The sequence below is a fragment of the Sciurus vulgaris genome, assembly GCF_902686455.1.
Source record: "Sciurus vulgaris genome assembly, chromosome: 10".
Lineage (NCBI taxonomy): Eukaryota > Metazoa > Chordata > Mammalia > Rodentia > Sciuridae > Sciurus > Sciurus vulgaris.
In genome coordinates, this window is record NC_136470.1 from 54,636,066 (window position 1) to 54,659,662 (window position 23,597).

At 36.0% G+C, this 23,597-nt stretch overlaps 1 protein-coding gene across 7 annotated transcripts in view; it reads right to left on the reverse strand.

The window, feature by feature from the left end:
* Window positions 1–16,578, reverse strand: part of CBLB (Cbl proto-oncogene B) — a 207,877-nt gene extending 191,299 nt beyond the window's left edge. For 2 of the 7 annotated variants that reach the window (XM_079100820.1, XM_079100816.1), the window contains exons 1-3: window positions 16,461–16,578; window positions 14,934–15,115; window positions 1,453–1,703 (exon numbers count right to left, since the gene is read on the reverse strand). In XM_079100820.1, coding sequence (XP_078956946.1) covers window positions 1,453–1,703; window positions 14,934–15,101 — 419 coding nt within the window. In that variant the 5' untranslated portion in view covers window positions 15,102–15,115; window positions 16,461–16,578. The other 5 variants (XM_079100818.1, XM_079100817.1, XM_079100819.1 and 2 more) reach the window with 5 other exon arrangements.
* Window positions 16,579–23,597: the final 7,019 nt, after the last annotated feature.

Sequence of the window (23,597 nt, forward strand, 5' to 3'; positions counted from 1 at the left end):
GGGTATTCTAATTCATCCCTGGTGGGGATGTGAAATGGTGTAGCCACTTTGGAAGATAGTCTAGGAGCTTACAAAGCTAAGCATGGACATATCATATAATCCAGAAACCATGCTCTTAGGTGTTTACTCAAAAGCTTACATCCATACAGAAACCTGCATGAACAATCATTTATAGTAGCTTTTGCACATAATTGCCAAAAATTAGAAGTAATCAAGATGTTCTTCAATATATGAGCAGAAAAACAAACTGTGGCATAACCATAAAATGGAGTATTAATGACGCAATGTTTATAGCAGCTCAATTTTGAATAGCTAGATTATGGAACCAACCTAGATGCCCTTCAGCAGATGAACGGATAAAGAAACTGTGGTATATATACACAATGGAATATTATTCAGTCATAAAGAAAAATAATATTATGGCATTTCCAGATAAATGGATAGCACCAGAGAATATCATGCAAAGTGAAATAGGTCAAGTCCAAAAACCCAAGGCCAAATGTTTTCTCTGATAAGTTGAGGATGATACATAATGGGGGTGGCAGGTACGAGAAGAATTTAGGAACTTTAGATTATATAGAGAGTAATGAGAGGGAGGAGGGGGCGGGGGTATGAAAGATGGTGGAATGAGAGAGACATCATTACCCTATGTACATGTATGATTACATGAATGGTATGAATCTACAATGTGCACAACCATAGAAATGAAAAGTTGTATCCCATTTATGTACAATGAATCAAAATGCAGCATGTAAAAATAAAAAATTAAAAAAAAAAGAAATGAACTATCAAGCTATAAAAAGACATGGAGAATTCTTAAATGTGTATTAAGTGAAGCCAGTCAGAAAGTTACATATTGTAGGAGTCCCATTATAGGACATCAGGTGAAGGCAACTATGGAGACAGTCAAAAATCAGTAGTTGCCAGGGGCTCAGGAGATAAGAAGGGGTAGGGAAAACAGGTGGAGCACAGGGCATTTTTAGGACATTGGAACTATTTTTTATGATATTTCAATGGTAGACAATTATATTACGCATTTATGAACCACCGAATCATGAAACAAACAGTAAACCCTAATGTAAACTCTAGGTTTTAGTCAATAATAATGTATCAATATTGGTTCATCAACTATAACAAATGTACCTTGCAAACAAATGTGAATTATACAAAAGGGGGGGGGGGGGTGAAAACTACACTTTCTGCATATTTCTGTGACCCTAAAACTGTTCCTTAAAATAAAGTCAATTAGGAAAATAAGAACACACTCATGAACTAGCTATCATCATAAACAAATTTATGTAAAACATTAAACAATGTGAAAAGCAAATATAAAAAGTGAATGACATTTTCTCCAAAATAAATACATGGTGACATTTATGTCAACTATAAGGCAAAAAAAAGGCAACATTAAATGACAATACTAAAAAAAATAATAAGTTGGAATATTCTTACCTGTCCTGTGACTGTTCTTCATACATCCTCTCTTTGCCCTCTTTAAAAAGTCTTATTGCTCGTTTTGACTTCTTCATTAGACTATCAATGTAAATTTTAAAATACTCATTCTCACTCAGTTGGGCAAGTTTCTGGTTGTCATCATATTTGCTCAATATAAGTCGCAAATGCTGATATGTATCAGGTAAAATATCAAGTATATAAGGTGGGCTATTTTTCAACTGAAGTTTAGGATTTTGGCACAGTCTTACCTAAAAACAAAGACAAAAATAAAATATTCTTAAATGAATCATATTTTTCTTCAAAGAAAAATGAGAAATGAATAAACCTTTGCTGTATTTCATCATTTTCCATAATATTAGTTATGATATTAAGTTACTAACTCCTGTTTATGAAGAACTAGCAAATTTTCACATTTGTCTTAATATAATCAAATCCTATTCTCTTCTTCTCTAGTCAGGCTTTACTATACCACATCCTTACTTTCAACCCCTAACATTTAATTATCTTCTACAATGTCTAAATGCGTGGATTGCTGTATACCACTGATCTCTTTATTTTTTTTTTAATAAAAATGAGGAAATGGCCCTTTCAGCTAGCAAATAATGTCCCACATTTAGACATTATTATACTACAGTGAACTCCCAGCTAAAGCTCTCTCATAGATTTTAATTAATGTTTTGGTATATTATTTCTCTACCCTGAGGAGAATAAAACAGAGGTGCAATTTTAACAACTGAGTTATTAAGTAGTTAAATGGGTGTCAGATCAGAATGAGTCTTTTCCACCTCCCCACATCGTCTCCTAGGCCTATAAACATGGATACCCAGTCACTGCAGCAGGTGCCACCCAACCACTGGGGCATTCAGGGCTGCCTGCAGAACTGAAAATGCCTCAGCCACCAGAAAAGGGTAGTAATTATACTATGTGCTGCATTCACTTCCACATGCTCATGTGATTTAGCCAACAATAAGTAAGCTCAGCTCATTTTACCCTTCCAACTGGAATATCAAGAACTGTCCAATTCCAAGTGTTGTCTCTGATGTATGGATACTAGTACACAATAAGCTCAGCAGTGGGGAGAATAGAAGTTCACTGGATTAGACAAAGGGGAATGAGGGAAAGGGGTGTAGGAAGAGGAAAGACAGTAGAATGAATAGTACAGAACTTTCCTAAGTTCATATATATGAATACACGACCAGTGAAACTCCACATCATGCACAACCATAAGAATGAGATCCTAATTAGAATGAATTGCACTCCACGTATGTAAATTATGTCAAAATACATTCTACTGTCATGTGTATCTAAAAAGAAAAAATAAATAAAAAATAAAAATATAAAAATAAAATAAATGGTTATATAGGAAATAACTATCAAAAAAAAAGAACGATTCAATTAAACATTTCTTAAAATCTTTGGGAAATGTACAAAAGCTTAAGTAGTGTAATAGTGCAGTAATTTACAAAAGACAAAATGTACACATAAAGTCAGATTTACTGAGAAGATGGTGAAGTGTAAGCTTCTGTGCCCTGGGGATACATGACCTTCTAGGTCCTCATCACATATCATAATTGTATGCTCATATAGTCATATGATCATAATTTTTTAAACTTTTTAATAGTAAAATGTCTTCAATACAATTTATTAAAATTTGTCTCCTTCCAGTATTACTTCACTTCCATCACACTTTACCCTACTGGGTGAACTGGAATGGGCAATAGGCATTTCTGGAATCTTGCTGATGAGAAGCTGAGTTGGACATAAGATTTTGGGTTTACTGGAAGTTGTATATAAGGAGTGCAGGCACTTCTATAAAGAAATCATTGTCAGCAGTCCGATACAAGCAGGGCATACAAAGAAAATAACTGATTTCATTTATATAAAGAATGTAAAACTTAATCAAATAAATAGAAACAGTAGAACACTGGTAATTAAAGGCAGGGAGGGGGAGGAGAATGGGAAGAAGCAGGTAAAAGGATGCAAATGGTAGTTAAGTAGAATGAATAAACCTAGAGATCTAATACGTAGCATGAAGACTATGGTTAATAATATCTTATATGTTGAAAAGTGGCCAGGAGGATAGATTTTATGTGTTTTTAACCACAAAACCAAAGGTAACTCATTACAGAAGGTAATTGGACATGTTAATTTTTCTGACTGAGGTAATCATTTCACTATACATGCATATAAAAATACCATGTTGTATACCTAAAATGCAATTTTTTTCAAAATTTAAATAATACTGAAAAAAAAAAAGAATGGTTCCAGGAATATTTCAAGCGCCTACCAGTGCCTACCATCTATGATGGCAGCAAAAAGGTCCAAATCACCAAGGACTGGAAATTATATGTGAGTAATAGAAGAGAATCAAAAAACATCCAGAAGTGGTAGTGTACACCTGTAATCCCAGCAACTCAGGAGGCTGAGGCAGGAGAATTGCAAGTTCAAAGCCAGCCTCACCAACTTAGTAAGACACTCAAAATAAAAAAAAATAATAATAAAAGGGTTAGGGATGTGGCTCAGTGTTTAAGCCCCTCTGAGTCCAATCCTTGGTACCAGAAAAAAAAAAAAATGTACAGAGCCAAAACTAGTCTAGATTATGTCACTGGTATCTATAGATAAATTCTAGAAGAAAAATTCACTTTCATATCCATTTTGTATTCTTTATCTTTAAAAGTCCCTTCCAAATGGTAAGGGTTTCAATATTCAAAAAAACATGATAGTCACAAAAAGCCTAGGACAAACAGAAAAATAATCATTTCAAGAACCACAAACACAACCAATTAATGTAACAGCAAATGAAAAAAAGAATACTTATGCTATCAAATTGCTTTCTTTAAGAAATTATTGCATTGAGGGGTAGGGAGATCTGGATCAAATTACCAAGCATCAGCCTTTAATTTAAGACAACTAATTCTCACATTAACCTAAGACATTACTATGTCTTCTTCCACTTTGCATACAGTGTACAAAACAGAATTCTTTAGAACATAGAATATAACTAATAAATGAATGATGAATGGACTAACCGGTTCACTTATTCTGGGGGAAATGTACAAATACATACATATAGAATGTTTTTAACCTAAGGTATTATATTTTATTTTCATAATCATATTCTACAAGTATTCAAATTAATAATCCAGATATAGGCTTAGTTTAAATATAAGATTATTTTGATCTCCAAAAAATTTCTGAAAAGGTAAGATGGTATCTCATTTATTAAACAAAACAAAATCTTTATGAATATATATAGCTTTTCTACCACGTTTTTACTTGTGTGATACATCGATATAACCAGGGAAGCTCACTGTTCCCAAAAGACTGAGTAACATCCAAATATGTCTGTGATTAAACAAATCCTGATTGAAATAGGACATGGTTTTTCCATTCTTTAAACCAAAAGATACTATCACAAGTATACAGAAGTTTCAAGAATATTGCCACCAACTTCCTGAAGCCAACACAGTTTAATTTCAGCAACATGTATTTGTACAACATGTCACATATTGACAAATCATTAACTTGTAGTTAGTGGACAAGGCAGCTTCCAATTCATTTCCTCCAGTGGTCAGTTTTTTAAATGATTATTGAAAATTTTCTGTCAGGTATTTTTTCAGACACTCTAAATAACTGTTCTTTGAAAGATATTTTTAAGATTTAGGGATATTCATTTCACTATTCTTTACCTGATCTTTGCCTCATTTGCTTTATTTAAAATTTAATTCCATGTTGGAATGTATTGTTTCATTGGGCAAAATTGTTTAAATAACTATGATATATCAGGTACTGAGTTTAGTGCCAAGAAATTATAGATGAATAGAATATTCTTCCTGCCTTAAGGAGTCTGGCAGAAAAGACCTAGTTCTCCATAATTAACTTAGGAGCAATGTAATTCTTGCTCTAAGGGATCTTAGTAAAGATCCCATCCAATTCATCCATTTTCAGATAAGAAAACTAAGAACTTCAAAGATTAAGGGACTATTAAAAAATCATTAATCCAACACAAGAGCCTGCATCTTCTGAATCTCTAGCTGATCTTTCTAACTATATCACAATTTAATTAGAATCATGCATATAATTAATGGTTCCTTCTAAACTCGTTTCCATTTTTATTTTATTTCATTAGTAAATTTACATGAACTTCAGAACCCATGTGTTAATTCAACAAAGGTTTATATGTCAGGCACTGTTTTCAGCAATGGGAATACGGACATGAATAAATCACAGACCTGCCCTCAGGGAGTTTTCTAGTGGGCAAGCCTGGTGGATCAAGAAAGAATTATAAGAGAATTTAGGACCATGATAGAGGAGAGTACAAACAAAGTGCTATAGGAGAAAAGAAGCAGCTCACTCAAATTCACAGGAGCATCAAGAAAAGCATACCTAAATTTGAAACAAAAAATAAAAAAGAAGATTCCAGACAGAGCAGTGTGGAAGGTTTCAGAGGCACAAGAGAGCAAAACATGTTGAAAGTAAAAGCAGTTATTCTAAAAGATGGAAGCGTGGGAAGGCTGTAGGTTAAGTGGCACCAGAAACCTGAAATAGACTGGAGTCAGTTCATCAAGCCTCTGAGGGCCACACTGTTTTCTGAATTTGCACTTGGAAAGTGAAACATACAACTCTGAACCTCTATATGCCACTGAGTGTTCAGTTCATCAGTAGGATTACTATTAAACTCCGTGACTTATGACAGCTCCTGCAGAAAATGAATAACCCTACACCAGGACTATAACTTCAAAGCAAGTCAAATTCAATTCCATTCGATAAATATTTATTGAGTGCCTGCTATGTTCAAGGAACTGCAAAAGCCAGAAAAAGAAAAATGGCTTTTCTAGAAATAGTATATTAAGGAGAAAAATCAAGCTAACCACAAGATTCAAGTTCACATTCAAATGGCTTAGATCTCTTCTAGAAATAAATGAGTTGCTCCTTAGAATGAAAGCTGGTTCCAATAAAGAGAGCTTTCACAAAGAAACAAATCCACAGACCCATTATAAAATTATAAACTTCTTAGGGTGTCAATGAGTGCATAAAAGAATTGTTTCATTAGCAATATCACTCTTCTCTTGAACTAAAAGTCAAAGCATTTAGTATTGGAATTAGGCTGAAAACTCCATTGTAGTCAATGTCTTAATTTTTTTTTATTGGTGAATTAAAATTACACATAATAGTGGGATTGACTGTGACATACTTGTATATGAATACAACATAATGTGGTCAATTTCATTCTCCAGTATCTTCCCTTTTATTTCCTTCCTCTCTCCTCCTGTTATCCCTCCTATACTCTACTGGTCTTCCTTCAATTTTCATGATATCCTCCTTATTTTTTCCTTTTTTCTCTCTAGATTGCAGGTATGAGGAAAGACATAGGACCTTTGACTTTCTGAGTCTGACTTATTTCACTTAATGTAATGCTCTCAAGTTGCATCTGTTTTCCTGCACATGACATAATTTCTTCTCTTTATGGCTGAGTAAAACTCCATTGTGAATATATACCTTACTTTCTTTATCCACTCATCTGTTGACAGACACCTAGGCTGGTTCTATAACTTGGCTATTGTGAACTGCGCTGTTATAAACATGGGTATGCATGAATCATGAATCATTACAGTATGCTGAATTTAATTCTTCTGGAAAAAAAGCAAGAAGTGGTATACTTGCATCATGTGATGGTTCTGTTCCAAGTCTTTTGAGGATTCCATAGTGATTAGACTAATTTACAATCCCAAAAACAGTGTATAAATGTTTCTTTTCCTGAACATTCTCATGAGCACTTATTTTTATCTTAATGACTGCCATTCTAACTGCAGTGAGATAAAATCTCAATGTACTTTTGATTTGCATTTCCCTGATCATAAGCCATGTTGAATATTTTTCATGTATTTATTAGAATTTGTATTTCTCTTGAGAAATGTCTATTTAACTCATTTGTCTATATATTAATTGGGTTAGTTGGATTTTGGATTGTTTTACAAGCTCCCTATATATATGGATAATGACTCAAAGAATTTTGGAGTTATAAAGAGGACTTTGGAATCACCAAGAAAAATCTCCTCATTTTGAAATGACAGTACTAAAACAGAAATGCAACTAGCTAAGGTTGCTGCTCAGAAACCTGATGTTTAGACTTAAGAATCAGGTACTCTCTCAATTTTTACTGTTGGTGTTCTTGTTGATAGTTGTGCAGGGGATAGAAACCAGGGTATCACACATGCTAGGTAAGCACAATGCCACTGAACTACACCTCCAGTCCCCATCAGTACACAACTGACTTCCATATTTAAGTGTTTTTAAAGATTTTTTAAGAAGACTCTGTACACATAGTCTGCACTGCTTCAAATACATAAAATAAATGTATAAAATGCATATACTATAGATGGGTGCAGTGGCACATGCCTCTAATTCCAGCAGCTCAGAAGATTAAGACAGGAGGATTGCCAGCCTTCGCAACAGTGAGGCACTAAGCAACTCAGTGAAACCCAGTCTCTAATAAAATACAAAACAGGGCTGGGAATGTGGCTCAGTGGTTGAATGCCCCTGAGTTCAATCCCTGGAACCCATCCCAAAAAAATGCATATACTATATATGTATTTCAATAAATATGTATTCACAAATATATATATTCTACCATATCAAAGCAAAGGCACAAATATAAAATTAGGATGTTACTACTACAATAATTTCAAAACCATTAATTATTCTGGGAGTACTTTTAACATTTAAAGAGATGTCTAGTCATTCCATAATTTAAATTTCCAGCTAAAATGTAAGAAAGAGTTATTAGATAGCGAAAATATTCCTTGCAAACAAGGTTCAAAGCAAACCTAGGATCAGGCCTTGCCCCTTATTAGCTCTGCAACCTTGCGCAGAGTTCTTTTTCTGGAAACATCTTAGTGTGTTACAATTCTTAGTAAAGAAAATGCAAAGTGTTCTTCTCAGTGCTCCATAATCAGCACTCATTTTTTTCCTAGTATTTTTTCTCTGTCCATATTTTATATTCTCTGCATATCTGGTCAAGGTATGAGAATGAGATCAAAGGCACTATATACTTTGTTGAAAGTCATGATTTTTAAAAATTCTTTTAGCTGATAAAGTTCTTCATGCTAACTGAAAACTTTAAAGTATTTGGAATGTTCTATGTAAGAAATAAGTCCAAGCCCAGGTAATATTACATGGAATCATCTAGTTCTTTCAAATCTGAGAGATTCTCAGATTTGGGGTAAGTACTCAATCTCTTAACAGGTAGAACATTAATAACTACCTTTAAAAGCAGCTGTGTTAAGAGTACGCTTAATGATTATTTAAATATTAACATGCTAAAAAGCTATAAAAGGTTGTTGAATATTACCAAAATACATCTTTCGTTACTCAGCAATATACAAACACATTTTAAAAAACAAAACTTAATAACCAGAATGCATAAAAATAGCATAGTAGTACTATTAAAGTCACAGCATATAAGATGATTTTAATATAAAAGATGAGAACAGATTTCCATTTCAATTGTTTTCTTATTTACCCACTTAATTGCTAGAAAACTGCCTAAAATATATAATGTCTATTCCATAATATACAATATTAAAACATGGCTTAAAATTACAAATAATATGCCTTAATTTACTTCCTAACAATCCAACATGAAATTTATAAATTCCTTCAGAACTTCTCTGTATTTTCCTTTACTTCCCTCTTGTCTAAGTGGAAGATACATTTATCTACTACTGGTTAACTCTGCTACTGGTTCCTAGCTTTTCCCTCCCACATTATAATCTAGGATGCCACTTATGCTGTTATTTCTTCTTCCCTTATATCTTAAGTCATTCTCTACCTGCATCCCTTCCTGTAAATCTATAACCTCTCCTATCATGAACCCTGCCACAATACACTCTTTGAGAGTTAGTTTCAACTCTCCTTAAATTCTCAAGCAATCAGAACTTTCTTCCTATTTATCTGTTACAACCAGAATATTTTTTAAATGATCTACATACTCATTTAATATAGCCCCATCATATAAGTGAAGTTACTCTATAAATATCAGCAATGCCCTTGAGTCATGAAATTCAATGAGTCCCTTCTTTTTGCTGTTTGGTTTTCTCTAACTGAACTTGAACTTAGTATTAACAGAATTTGAAACTACCTTCTGAAAGTTGTTTCTCCCAAAAAAATCAATACCCCAATTATTTTTCTACCTTTCTCATCCCTGTTCTTTCTAGGATTCTGTTTCCTTCACTGCCCTCTAATTATACTCCCCATGCTTCAAATTTTTGCTTATCTGACTTTGTCTCTGACTCTCTTCTCTTCATAAGAAATCTATTGCAGTTCTAAAGTTTGAGATGCTAACCTTATGAACACATCTACCAAATACACATTAATTTCAACTTCTTTCTGGAACTGCACACTCATTCTGACTTCAAAATGGATTTCTCTCTGGCAGGTGAAACGCAGTCTACATGGCCCCAAACAAACTTATACACCAACCCCCTCTTTTCCTTCCTATGTTCCTTATCTCATTAAGGGCATCACTGTCTTCAGAGTCAACTAGGCTGAAAACCTCAAGAGTCACTTTCACTTCATCTTCTGTTTCATATACTAATACTGAAGGGTCACAAGACCTATATTTACCTCCAAAATGTCGTCCACTTCTGAATCAACACTTGCTGTACCTACTGCCAATTCTTTACACCAACCCTTGATGATTTCTTACCCATACTGTTTTAATTCCCCTTCATAATTTTTACTGCCTTCAGTTTCTTTTCTCTTAATCCAATCTTCATAGTCTAGAGAGTAACGTATCAAGGAATAGTGCTGATTTTTCCTCTGCCTGTACAGAATACTTCAATGGTTATCTTCCTATCAAATAAATTAAATCCAAATTCCCAAAGCAGTCAGAACTTCTACCATCCTTTAATTCACCTGCTCTCACTTAACAATCACTTATCATCCCTTCAGTCTAATATGCCCACTACTTCATGATAATCCAAAAACAGACCTGGACTGTACCAGCTTTCACCAGCTTTCCACCCTCCGCCAGCAACATCACCTCTAACACCTCTGTGACACGACACTTTATACCACAGTAGCACGCTTATTACATTCTACTGTGTGATATGGTTGTTTATAAGTGTCTACCTTTAAAGTTTGGATTTAATAAATGAAGGAAGAAATCAACAGCATATAAAGCAACTTTTGAAAGAAAGGAAGTCAATTCAATCTACTGAAAAATTTCTCTAAGAGTTAAAAGATTACAGATTGAAGCGTTCATTAAATGTATGTCTTCTATCACAGGAATAAACCATGGTAACTCCTGGTAGGAGTCTTTTAAGTTTTTTACTCCATCAATTGAAGCTTTTCCTGGAGGTCACAAGTAGCAAACTTTGGGATTACTTCATTTATCTCAGCACCAACACAAAACCTACTGGGTCCGAACAAAATTGTCCAGACACTTAATGTGTTACTATTCCCTGTTCCAGTCTGTTAGGGCATGGAATTCTGCTAAGGTAAGACAACATTAACGAGGAAAAGAAAATATGTGAGGGAAAATAATTCAAATAATGATATGCCATTTCAAGTCCCTAGGAAGGTGAAATCTTCAGACCAACAAACACAAAAAACTGGCATCTAAACCTAACTTTTATTCCATATGAAATATTTCTTAGAAATATGACAAATTTTACTTAAAAACAAACTTTACTTTTAAAAAATATTGGTATATAATCCAAGCATCTTTAATTGACAAACTTTAAAATATATCTGGTCACAGTGAAATTATGAAGATAGAGAATGAATTATATTTCAAGTTTGACGAATGTATTAAATGTGTAAGAGGTAAGTGGCCGGAAAAGTCTATTTGGCATCATCACTTTTTAAATGCTTTTAAAACTCCTTCCGTAATGTGATTTCAAATAAATGACAAGGACAGCAAGACGAAAACATAGGCGGGTACTCAACTTGCTTTGGTCTTTAGCATTAATTAATTATTTTCTAATTTCCCAAGCATCCATGTATGCTCTGTACATTTAGCATCTATTAGATAAAAAATTGTTTCTTCTGCTTTCCATCACCTGGCTAAGACTCTCGTGAAAACCACACTCAGGAACCTCATATTAATAAATTATGATTCCGACCATAATGATTAGCAATCATTTCCTTACCCTCACCTCAGCATTTCCAACAAGAGCAACAAATGTTATTCCTAAAAGGCAATGGCCAGCAGAATACAGACATAAAACTATCTGAACAGTGGCCAGAAAAGCAAAATGGCTGTTCTCCACTCTGCTCCCACTATACTTTGCTTGGGTCTGCCTGTATTACAGTACTTTCCACACCAAATGGCAATTATCCATTTACATGCCTGACTCTGGTGCTGTTCTCAGAGTTTCTGGACAGGTCAAGGGCAGGGCTATGTTTTATCTAGCTTTGCATCCTCAGAAATAAGCACTCAGTAGGAACAAAGTAGGCCCTCAATAAATACTTATTAAGTGTTTACAAAAAGTCTGTCTCTGGAATAACTTTGGAACAAACTCCACATTTCATTTTGAATATATCTGAACCTAGGTTTACATTCATGAGTAGCAGTTCTGTCACGGGATCAAAAAGGCACCACTGACTTGAGAGATCAGAGGTCAGCTATTGACCTAAACTGACACACAGAGTTAAGGCCAGACAATCTATATAAATTGAATGCTTTGGGATATGCTACTATTCTTTTTCTCAGTACTTGTACTATGCTAACTCTGTGCTGCTGATGTTGTTACAAAACTCTACATTTTACAAGAAACACAACTGAGCAATTACTTTCTTCTACTCTCAAGTGACCTTGGAGAGAAAGCCTGTCCCCTGAAAACAGAACAATAAGTTGGAACTGGAATCTAAGTTGATCATTTTAAATTCTAGAGGCCAAGGAATGATGAAGTGATACACTTACTAGTTGTTTTCTTTATGATCTAAGACTGCTTCATTATCACCTACAAAGTTATTATACTTTGTAGTTATACTATACTTCAAAGATCTGCCCAGTGAAGAGGCTTCCTAAAGAAAAAAAAGTGTTAACTACACACTTAATCTTGCCTTTTCCTTAACAACCAATTAAACCTGGGAAATTTACTATTTTCTCTTGCTGACAGGCTAAACTCATGCTAATGCAGATATTTAAGAAAAAAAAAAAAAAAACAGGGAATGTGTCATCAGATTAACTTTTGGACTAATAAAAAAGTTCCTGATGCAATCATCAAGACAACATTGACTCTCTCACCACTGACAAATAAGATAAACACATGTGGAGGATGCTTCCACCTTACACATTTCAATAAAATATACTGCTAATTAGTAAGTACCAGTGCCTTTCTATTACTATGTGATGGAGAAGAAATAATCATATTGAATGCTTTTATGACAATTTGTGATTTTTTTTCCCACAAAGCCCACAGATGCATTCATCATTTTCATCTTTGACAAATAATGAAGATAAATAGGGAAAGCCATAGTAAAGAACCCGTGCCAACACCCGCACCCACATCCCACTAAGTAGAGACTTTGGATGATCAATATCTTTGTGAGTCAAGTTCCTCAACTACAGAAGCTAAACCTAAACCCACACAAGGGTTAATAAAACAAACAATGCCAGATGCTTAACCATCAAATAACTATCCATTTTACCATAACTCATGGGGAAATAATTAAAAGCAGATAAAACTTATGTTAACAACCACATGTAGACCAAAATTATGCACACCATTTTTTATTATTTCAATAATGACTTTACAGTAACTCTAGCTCACCACTTCCTTATATAAATCTTTTTTATTTGATGTTCTAACCTGCATCATAAATATTCAAATTTTGATCACTCAAAGAAGGGGTAGGGACAGGGTATAACAGCTCCCCTATAAAATCTGAACTATTTGTTGACCACTTACATAACATACATTCTTTTACCTCAACTAAAGATTTAAGCAATGAGAATGACCTTCAAATTCATACTCTTTATAAAAGCAAAGAGAGTACTGTGCCTTCCAAATAAATGCAATTTTTCCTACTTCATACTCCTCATTCTTAAGTATCCAATGTTAAAACCAAAACCTGACCCTAAGCAGCAAGTTGCAATGTTCTGACACTATGACATCATTCTGTCTGGAGCATTTTAATATAACAATTTGAATAAATTGGCAGAAGCTTAAATAGGTCACACTGAAGCCCAAAACTAAGGATATTTATCTGGCAGAAATATTCTGGCTCTGCATTTAACACCAGTGGTCACAGAATGACAGGCCCATCATTCATCTATCTTATCTGTACTTTCCATAAGGATAAAAGAAAATAAAGGAAATCTTGGCACTTGCCTGTATTGCTAATACTACTGACAGTGGCTTTTCTGTAGCCAATATTTGCACAGAGTAACAAACCAAAGCAAAGGTGAATGCTACCATATGAGTTCATGTAGAATTTAGCACATCCTTACAAAGGAATATTTTTTAAACCTCCATTTCTGCAGTTATAAAGGTATCAAAAGTCTCAACTAAATTTATAATTAGTATCAAATAGCTATGAAATAATATCATAGGTGCTACAAATATTACCAATATATAGGGACAATGTTACTGCTTTAAAAGCAGAAATTCTGTAATTTTTACAAAGCAGGAAGCTATATCTTAATCATATTTATTTCATAATCCTACTTAGTTAATGCTGATAGCTACAGTTTTACAGTATATTCCTATATGGTGTTCAGGTTGCCTCTTTAACTGAACTTCTCAAAGAACTGACATCCAGTTTGATTTCTTCTTGTGAAATTATAGAGTTCATCTGAAATCAACAAGCAGAAACCACAGAAGTTTCTGACACGCTCAGCCCCTCCACCCCCAACATAAATTTTCCTTTCACAATAAACAATGTGCAATGGAAAAGATTTCCTGTTTCAAAATGGAATAGTAGATGAAAGAAACTCTAAGTATACCATTAAAAAAGTTTCTTAATGAAGACAAATTCTCAAAGAACAAAATGGAAACTCTCTCAAATACTGCTTTCTCACTTAAAGACTAATCTGGTTCTTTCCCCAGTAAACATTCTCAGTATCACTCAAGTGATATTCTAAATGCTCCATCAGAGATTTTTCTTAAATTGTTTGTACTCTTTTTGTTATCTAAGAGCAACACAACCTCACATAAGACTGAACAAACACTTCTAAACCATACTGTGACCATACACCCATAAAAAAAGCAGCCAATGGTAAAAAACTTTGCATATCTGAGTCATATAGAGGAACTCTGAACCTTGTAGAGTAGAACAAAAAGTAAAAAAACAAGTCTTTGCTCTGAATCCCACTTTTCAAAACACACAGAATGGAAAAAAGAAAAATGGTCCACACAAAAAGATTATTGCCCTAACAATAATTATTATCATTAACAGCATATATAAATAAAGATTGAGAAAACATACCCAGGGTGAACAGGGCCATGCATGGGCACTATTCCACTTACCACTTTGTCCATGAGTTTCCAAGTTTTCTCCACAGTCCTACGATCAGCTGCAGCTTGCTTAGGGGGGCCAACTGCATCCTGGATAGCATCAATAAAACCCAAAATTCGCCCTTTTCGGGGATTTCCTCCTCGACTACCAGGGTTTCTGCCATTCATAGAATTTGCCATCTGGAATCCAAGTTCTTTGAAAGGCAGATTTAAAAAAAGAAGAAGAAGAAAAGTTAGTTGAGTATGACAATATTTACCCAAAGAAAGCTGAACAAACTAACTTGTAACTACTACATTCTCCTCCATCAATGAGAACAAAACCAAGGGTCCCTGATTCAACTTTTCAATAACGGAGTGAAATTACATTCTCCAGTTCAACACAAAATAAATTTACAGAGCAATAACCCTAGATTTGTTTTTAGAATACTAAGCTTTAAGGATGCATCCTCCTCAAGTTTCAAATAGCTAAAGCTTAACTAACCCAACTCATAACAACACCACCACAACTTAAATAGGTTTTCTCTCTCTACATGGGAACACGATGTTCTCCCCTTTTGCCTTCATCCCAAATCAAAATACTAAAACAACTGTAACTCCTAGAATACATCTGGGAAGCCTCACTTAGAAACCTCACTTTCACTTTGCTAGATTTCGGCAAGTTATATAAATGTAAAAGAGTGTTCTACTCAAGCATAAGGGACAGGTCTGCTGTCAACAAAGGCATAGGATTTCCCCCGCTAAAACCACCTAGTACGGACATAGGGACAAACGGTTCTTTAAACCAAAACTGTGAGTAGTTACTCCCAAAAGCCAAATAAATCGACAAACAAATAGTCCATTTTTAAAAAGCGGGTGAGATACTGACAAGATCGGGCAGGGAAAGCAGAGTTCACTTCTTTCGCTCCTTGCCCCTAGTCTCATCCAAGGGGGATGGGGGAGATCCGAAGCTTTGTTTCAGGACGTCTCTGCCCCCACCCTGCTCAGGCCTCTTCTCTGCCACCCTCCAATCCCAGCTGGGGAGGAAGACGAACGGAAAGCGGACAAAGTATCCCGTCGCTCCTCCAGCGCCCCTCAGCCCTGTCTGCCTCCAGTGCTGTGCGCTCGGCGACCGGGAGGACGCACCTCCCGGGCTGTCTGCAATCCCAACCTCCAGTGTCCACTCTCCCTTTACTCCCTCTTTCTCCTCCCCACTGCCTGCCCGGTTCCGGTCTTTAAATACCCCACTTCAAACTGTGGACAGCAGGGGCAACAGCAGCTAGAAGCTGGGGATGTCCCCTCTTCCTCTGTGGCCGGCGCCTGGCTGCCCAGGGCCCTCGGGCCAGAGAGACGCGTCGAGCCTCCCCAGCGCCCCCTTCCCTCCTCGTCTTTCGGCGCCGAGCCGTCCCGAGCCACGCGTGTGCGCGGGTCCCACTCTACACGCACGCAGCCCAGGGTGCTTGGGTCGCCCAGGTGGGGAATGTGTAATCGCCGTAATAGCACGCTCCCGAGGAAGGGGCGACCTAGAGCTCCGCCACCGAGACGTGGAAGCGCAACAATTACCGTCAAGACAAATCCACACCCGCTCTCCCCTCCCTCCAGACTCTCGGGGAGGCCGCAGCAGCACTAGCTGGAGGAGGAGACCACTCGCTGGACACCCCACCCCTGTAACATACACAGAGAGCCAGGCGCGGGGCGGAGCCGAGGGCGGGGCCGCGCCCCACTGGGCCAATCCCGCACAACGGCGCACTGCCCGACAGCGGGAGAAGCCAATAGGTGGGAGGCGCCCGTCCTCCTTGCACTACCGCCAGGTCCACGTCCTCCACAGTACACAATGGCCCCAAAGGAAGGCCCGCTCGTCCAGGTCCCGAATAGAAAGAAACTCGGAGGGAAATAGGCCTGGAATTGCCTGGGAACCAAAGTGGAAAACGGAAAGGAAATGGAAGAAGAGAGGCAATGCACTAAGGAGCTAACCAATGAGGGGTGGGCTGGTGGGCGTGAGCGTAGGGAGCGGGAGCTCAAGCGGACGGGGGCTAAAAAGGCGGGACTTCCTGCTTTGCTCACCTTCCTAGTCTTTTGTTTCATAGCAACAGAGTAAAGGCTGGAAGGGTGTTGCTTCTCTACTTTGGGCGGGTCCCAGGCTTAAGAAATCCATCTCCCTAGGGCTGCCAAACTCTTCTACCTAGGACTGCAGCCAAACAGGTCTAAGGCGGTTTTCTTCTTGGCTATCTAAAAAGAGCAATATTCACCAAGCCTCTAAAATGAAGGCTAAACCCTAAATAGGGTAGGCTAAGGATAAATCTTTTACTGATGGCCAACTAAAACTTCCTAAATTTCTGAATGTTTCCCTTTTACTATTAGTTCTAGAAGGATTCCAGATCAAACACTAGAAGGTGAAAAAGCAAGTAGTTAACAGCGTGGGCCAACAGTCTGCTAACCATGCCAACCCAGTGAAAGTAGTCGACAATGGGAATGTTGCACCTTTTTATTTCTACAAGCTAATGAATAAATGACTGAAGAGAACTCAACTGTTGTATTGTCTGAGTCACCTTTACACTACATAGATGTCTTTCCATTTTAAAAACGACCTGTATCTGCCATTCTCTTCCAACATGTTTAATCTCTTTTTGTGGTTCATAAAAAAGCATATATCTGACTAGTCTTAAAATGAAAAGACTACTCTCTTGGGACCCATCTTTTAACAAGACCATTGATTAAACAAACACCTTTCATTTCTTTCTATTTATTTCATTTCTATCACACATGCTACTAACAATTGCTCTGGATTTTCATGCTTTGAAACTTTTTCCCACTATAGTTGATAGTGTTGGATATACACCTTGGGCTTCTCAGTATGATCTTTTGCATCGCTTCTTTCAAAAAATATTTCTAATCTTTCTCTAATCAATTAGCCAGATTAAATGTTTCTCAATGCTTCTAACCACTTTCTAGCAAGTAAGCCTTTTAGTACTGTGATTATTACTGTAAAAGATTCTAAATTGTTATAAACATGCTTTACTCCACATTCCCAAATTCAGATGGTTAAAATTTTCACTTGATGAAAACAGAAGAATGTGTTCTTTGCAATAAGTGATAAAATATGGTTCAGTAAGTAATTTTGCTTCTATTTCATTATTTCTATGTGAATTTATTTAAAAAGTTTGTCATTTTTACATTTCATTGATACATAGAAGTGCTGACCTCTCCATATATTCTCCACGCATCCATGTCTTCCTTATTTATAGTAATAGTAGCTACATTTCGAAAGGACAGACTGCAAAAATACGAAATCTTATTGGATCTCCTTTAAAGTAAATCAAAAAAGAATTAAAACAATGTATAGAAGGTTTCTCTGCACACTGACTTAAGGGAACATTTTCACTAAGTATATTATTCATAATCATATCTGTATATATGTAGAATAAGCCAAACACAGGTGTACAGCACATGGCATTCATTTTATATTATGTTTTGTAACTGAAAGAGATGAGAAAATGTCCCTGTCTGTGATACTGTGATATGTGGTATCTAGTATATCAAGTTAATGGAAATGACAAGTTTTATGGCATATTGTTATACATATAGATGTATGTATGGTATATGTGTGTGTGCGTGTGTGTGTGTGTGTGTGTGTGTGTGTGTGTATTATGTCTACTACTTTTACTTTGCTGGCATGATTAGCAGACTGTTTTGTCTATACATACACATGTATATGTATATTTATATAAAATTATATATATGTGTTTATTCAGTACATAAACAGTATATACATATATATGCATGTATCTATATATACATATACATACACAAAAACACATGTAATCAAGGAATTACAACTTTATTCTCAACCAGATATTTATCAAAGCCAATTAAGTACTAGTATGGCAGGGGTCCCAGTTGAGCTTAAACTAAGATTCAGGGTTCCATTATATCTAGCGGACTGATGGGGCAGCAGCCCTCCTGGCCAATTGTTAGCAGAAGTTAACGTGCATGGGAAAATAAAGACTCACCGGGGCAAAACTGAGCCATAAGAGACAGAGTCTAACAAAAGACTGCATGCTGAGTGTTATGATTTAGATGTGAGATGTCCCCCAAAAGCTCATAGTGAGACAATGCAAGAAGGTTTAGAGGAGAAATGACTGGAGCCTTAATCCAATCAGTGAATCAATCCCATTATGGTATTAAATGAGTGGAGGTGGGTCATTAGCAGCATGCCTTTAGCATATATATTTTGTCACTGCTGAGTGGTCTCCCCCACCCTCTCTCTTCTTCCTTCCTGATCATCAGGTGAGCTGCTTCCTTCCACCACACTCTTCCACCATGATGTTCTCCCTCACCTGAAGCCCCAAGGAATGGAGCCTGCTGCCTATGGATGGAGACCTCCAAAACCATTAGCCCTGAAAACAACTTTTCTTTCTCTACAATTATTCTTGTCAGGTCTTTTAGTCAGCAGGAAAAAAACTGACTAAAACACCGAGGAACTATAAATAAGAGCACAAAGAAATGTTATCTAAAGCAGACTTTGTGATCCTCAGGACATAAACAGTAGTGCTTCGGGTAATACAGTTGGCTAAAGAAATGGATGGATCTGGAGATTATGATGCTAAATGAAGTAGCCAGTCACCAAAATTCAAAGGTGTAAAGTTTTCTCTGAAAGTCGGAAGTTAACTATCAATAAAGGATAGGGAGGAGGGGAGGGGGAGAATACATGTGCAGTGCATTAGACAATGGAGAATGGAGAGAAGAGAGGGGGGATAAGCAAAGGAAAGAGTGGAAAGAATCTGACATCGTTTTCTCATATATATTTATAAAAACAGCAAAGTGAATCCCACCACCATATACAGCATGAGAATTGGATTCTAGCTAGAATATAATTACATAATTATATCAAAATGCATTCTGCTATCATATATAATTAAAAAGAACCAATTAAAAAATTAAAAAGAAAGAAAGAAAGAGTCTCCAGTACTGAAGTTTAAAATGAATGGGGCCTCGCTGGTAGGCAGGGGTATTTGAACCTGGAGAGAATGTGCATAAGGTCTCCTTATTTAAGAGAAGTGTTCTGAAAAATCCTGACATGAGGTAAAATGATGGAACTCCTACCTAAAGTTCTTGCAAGCGCTGGAGTAGCCAAAAGATGAATAATATGTAAATAATATGACCAAATTGACTATAAGCACATGTGAAGCATTAAGAGACTTTGTGGAAGTGTACTTAAAAAATTTTGTGAAGACAGCTATGAAAACTTTTTATCTAAACATCAACTGTTGGCATTAATATTATATGTGTCATAGACTGGTATCATCTGGGAAATTGCAGATTATGTTCCTGCATTTCAACACAGGACCTTAAAAAAAAGACAACTCTCTGGGGGAAAACATTTAACCTTCTGTACAGTTTTTCTTTTCTTTTCTTTTCTTTTCTTTTCTTTTCTTCTCTTTTCTTTTCTTACTTTCTCCAAATTCACAAGTGATCCCTTATTGGACACACGTTCACTAAATTTGTCAATAATTTATAATATTCACACATTCTACCAAACTAACACAGCATTGATTGTTTTTGTTTGTTTTGTTTTGTTTTTCTCAGTAAAAAATGCAAGTTCAAAACTAGCATTGAAGGGGAACTTGTTACTGATTATATCACTCAGCTTAGAAGATTTGAAACTTGCAAGTTTATCCAGGGTGATTGGGCCCTTAAAAATATAAATAGTAAACCCAAAGATATCAATTTATAATATTAAGAGCTATGTAATTATGTGAGGAACTGTTAATCACACAAATACTAAAATGGACCAGTTATCTATTCATTTTTCTACTCAAGAAGAACAAAAAGATCTTAAACGAATACGCAAATCAGAGAAAGAAAATGCCCTCCAAGAGTAACTCTAACAACACCAATATGGATTTATTATGTCAATTCTACAGAAAGTCTTCCATACGTTCCCATTGTCAATGTACAAAAACGTAATTGTTTTCTATTTTAAATCTCTTCTTGGTTGTTTTAAAAGACAAAGTCTATCAGGCATCTTTAATTTTATCAATTGTATTTTTTAACTGTCTATTTATTTAATAAGCCTGTTTTGAACCTCAAATATATGCCAAGAATTACTGTAGTCACCAGGAAATGCAAAGATGATTAAGCACCAGTCATTGCTCCCAAACAGAAAGCAGATGCATAAAGAGGTCATTATAAACTCTAGGGGTAAAAGCAGTGAATTCTGTAGGCAAAGATCATTATGAGAAACTGAGGAAAAGTGGCCAACCCCAGTTGGAAAAAGCACTTGTTAACCAACACAAAACTTTCATAAGATTAACAATTAATCATAGTAATTCTAGACAGAAGACTGCTTATGAGCAAAAGCATAAATGAAAGAAAAGATCTATTTATGAACAGAAAATGAGGAGTTTCATTTTGTGGAAAACAGTGAATGGTAAGCAAACAGTAAAATGTGTCAAGCAATGGAATGAATTAAAATTGTCTCATGTATCTAGTTAAAGAATTTGGACTTGATCCCTTTTTGATGGGAAACCACTGGAAGATTTTTGAGCCAGGATAGAATGTGTAGGAACAAAAGAGGCTAAAGAGATGGCATTGTAACCTCTGTATTTGAGAATGTTCCCTGCTGTTCAGGCTGACAATGGATTGGAAAGGGGAAAGACTGAGGCAGGGTGGCCAATTAGGAAGCCCTGCATTAAGTGATGCTGAGGACTTAGAATGGAGCAGTGGTAGTAAAGGTGAAACAGAAATGACATATTTGAAAGATAGTAAGAAAAGTGGTTTCCAAATCCCTCTGCACATTAGAATAACAAATTCCCAGGCTCTACCCCCAGAGATTCTGTTTTAATTGATCTAAAATATTTTTAAAGCTCCCTAGGTGATCCTAGTTAGCAACTAAGCTGAGAACCACTGATTAGTTAATGTAGTAGTCACTGATAATTACAGGAATATCAAATGTGCAGAAAATGGGAGATTCAAGGATGACTGCCAATATTCTACCTTTAATGATAGAATGAAAAGCCTCAGAAACCAGTACCAAGAATATCAAAGCACCATCTATTCCCAGGAAGGGGAAAATGAATTTGGTTCAGAAAATGGAAAACTTAAGGCATTTTTAGAATAAACACGTGTATTTTAATTATGTAATTGGTTATATATGATGTTTGGCAGCATTAACAAGTGAATAATACCTAAGAGTTATTAAACTATAAAAAGATATTACATAGAGTAAGAAGAGTACTGAGAGTTGAGCCCTGAGGTTCAGAGATCGGCAAAGGAAAAAAGGAGAAGAAAACAAAGTGCAAAATAGTAAACAATACAAAAAAACTAGGTGTGTCATGACTGATACTTTAGTAGTATCATGTAGAAAGCAACAGTTAATACAGGAACAGGGCCAAATATTTTTTTTTTTTTTAATTCATAGGAATTAACAATGGAGACACCATTGATGACTTTCAGGAAATAACATCAACTCAAGAGTAGGTTGAAAAGAATCGATGATGAGTAAATAGGTAGAGATTAGTCTTTTAAGAAATCTGCGAAAGCATGAAGATAGAATTTAAACACTGCCTATGTATAAACACAGGTTAGATGGGGGAGAGCAGAATTTTCTAATGAGACAAATTTAAGCATGAGTGTGCATGCTATGATTCTGAAAGACAAAGATAAAATGGCAACTCATCCTATCAGCATGGAAGAAAAGGATACATTTGAGAATAAAAAAAGTTACATGAACATGGGGAGGGGGTCGTGTAGTCAGAAGTGTGTAATGTAAATACATTTCCAGAGGTGGTATGAGGTTGAGGGAGATCATACTTGGTGTTGTCCAACTCTGCCAGAAGAAGCATAGACAAATTTGTCTTTTCAAATTGAAGGGAACTTAGGAAAAGTGACAAATGTTTTGAGTAAATGGAAGAGAAAAGGACAAGAGACAGACTGGAAGGCTCTTTTGTGGGAACAGCAGAATTTGGAGATCCAATGGAATTGAGCATTAATGCCCACCTGAAAGAATTTGTTCATTTCTCCAGGAAAGCAAGGAGAAGGATGATTGTAGCTTCACAACAGGTTTGTGTTTCAGTTGTGCAGGAGTTGCAAAGACAAAATGAGAGAAATGAAGGGCTTTGGTGAGATAGTATTTCAGAAGAGCTGCTGTGGGGTTCAAACAGAATCAAGAAGGAAAAGAAGAGAAGGTTGTTCTGTTAACATGGAAGCATGAAGTGCTAGAAGAAACATCTAGTTCCAATATTAAATGGCAAGATCATGTTGCTATTTAATCTTTGGAATTAATGAATAAACAGATGTACTTTTAAAATATAATCTCATGGCCAGTGGGCAAGGACAAGAGGAAGGATGAGGTCAGGAGGTAAGTGTAGCTTATATTTTCTGTATAGTGAAAAGCAGCGTTCATTTTAATAATACCTATGAAATATAGATCAAAGCCTTTCTTACCAGGAAAACTGCATCTGAATATGAAGAAAACTGAGTGTGAAAAAAAAGGCAGCCTTTTGGAAGAGACCAGGGTGATGAAAACAATTTATTTCCGACTCTCCTCCCCCATGCCAGCTTTCCAAACACTCTCAATTTTCTGTCCTCTGGAAGGCCACAAGTAAATTGCTGAGAAGGCAATCAAAATTGTGAATGTTGATTTTTTTTAATGTACATAAAAGGATAAATGAAGGATTGTATGAGTTGAATATAAATGGG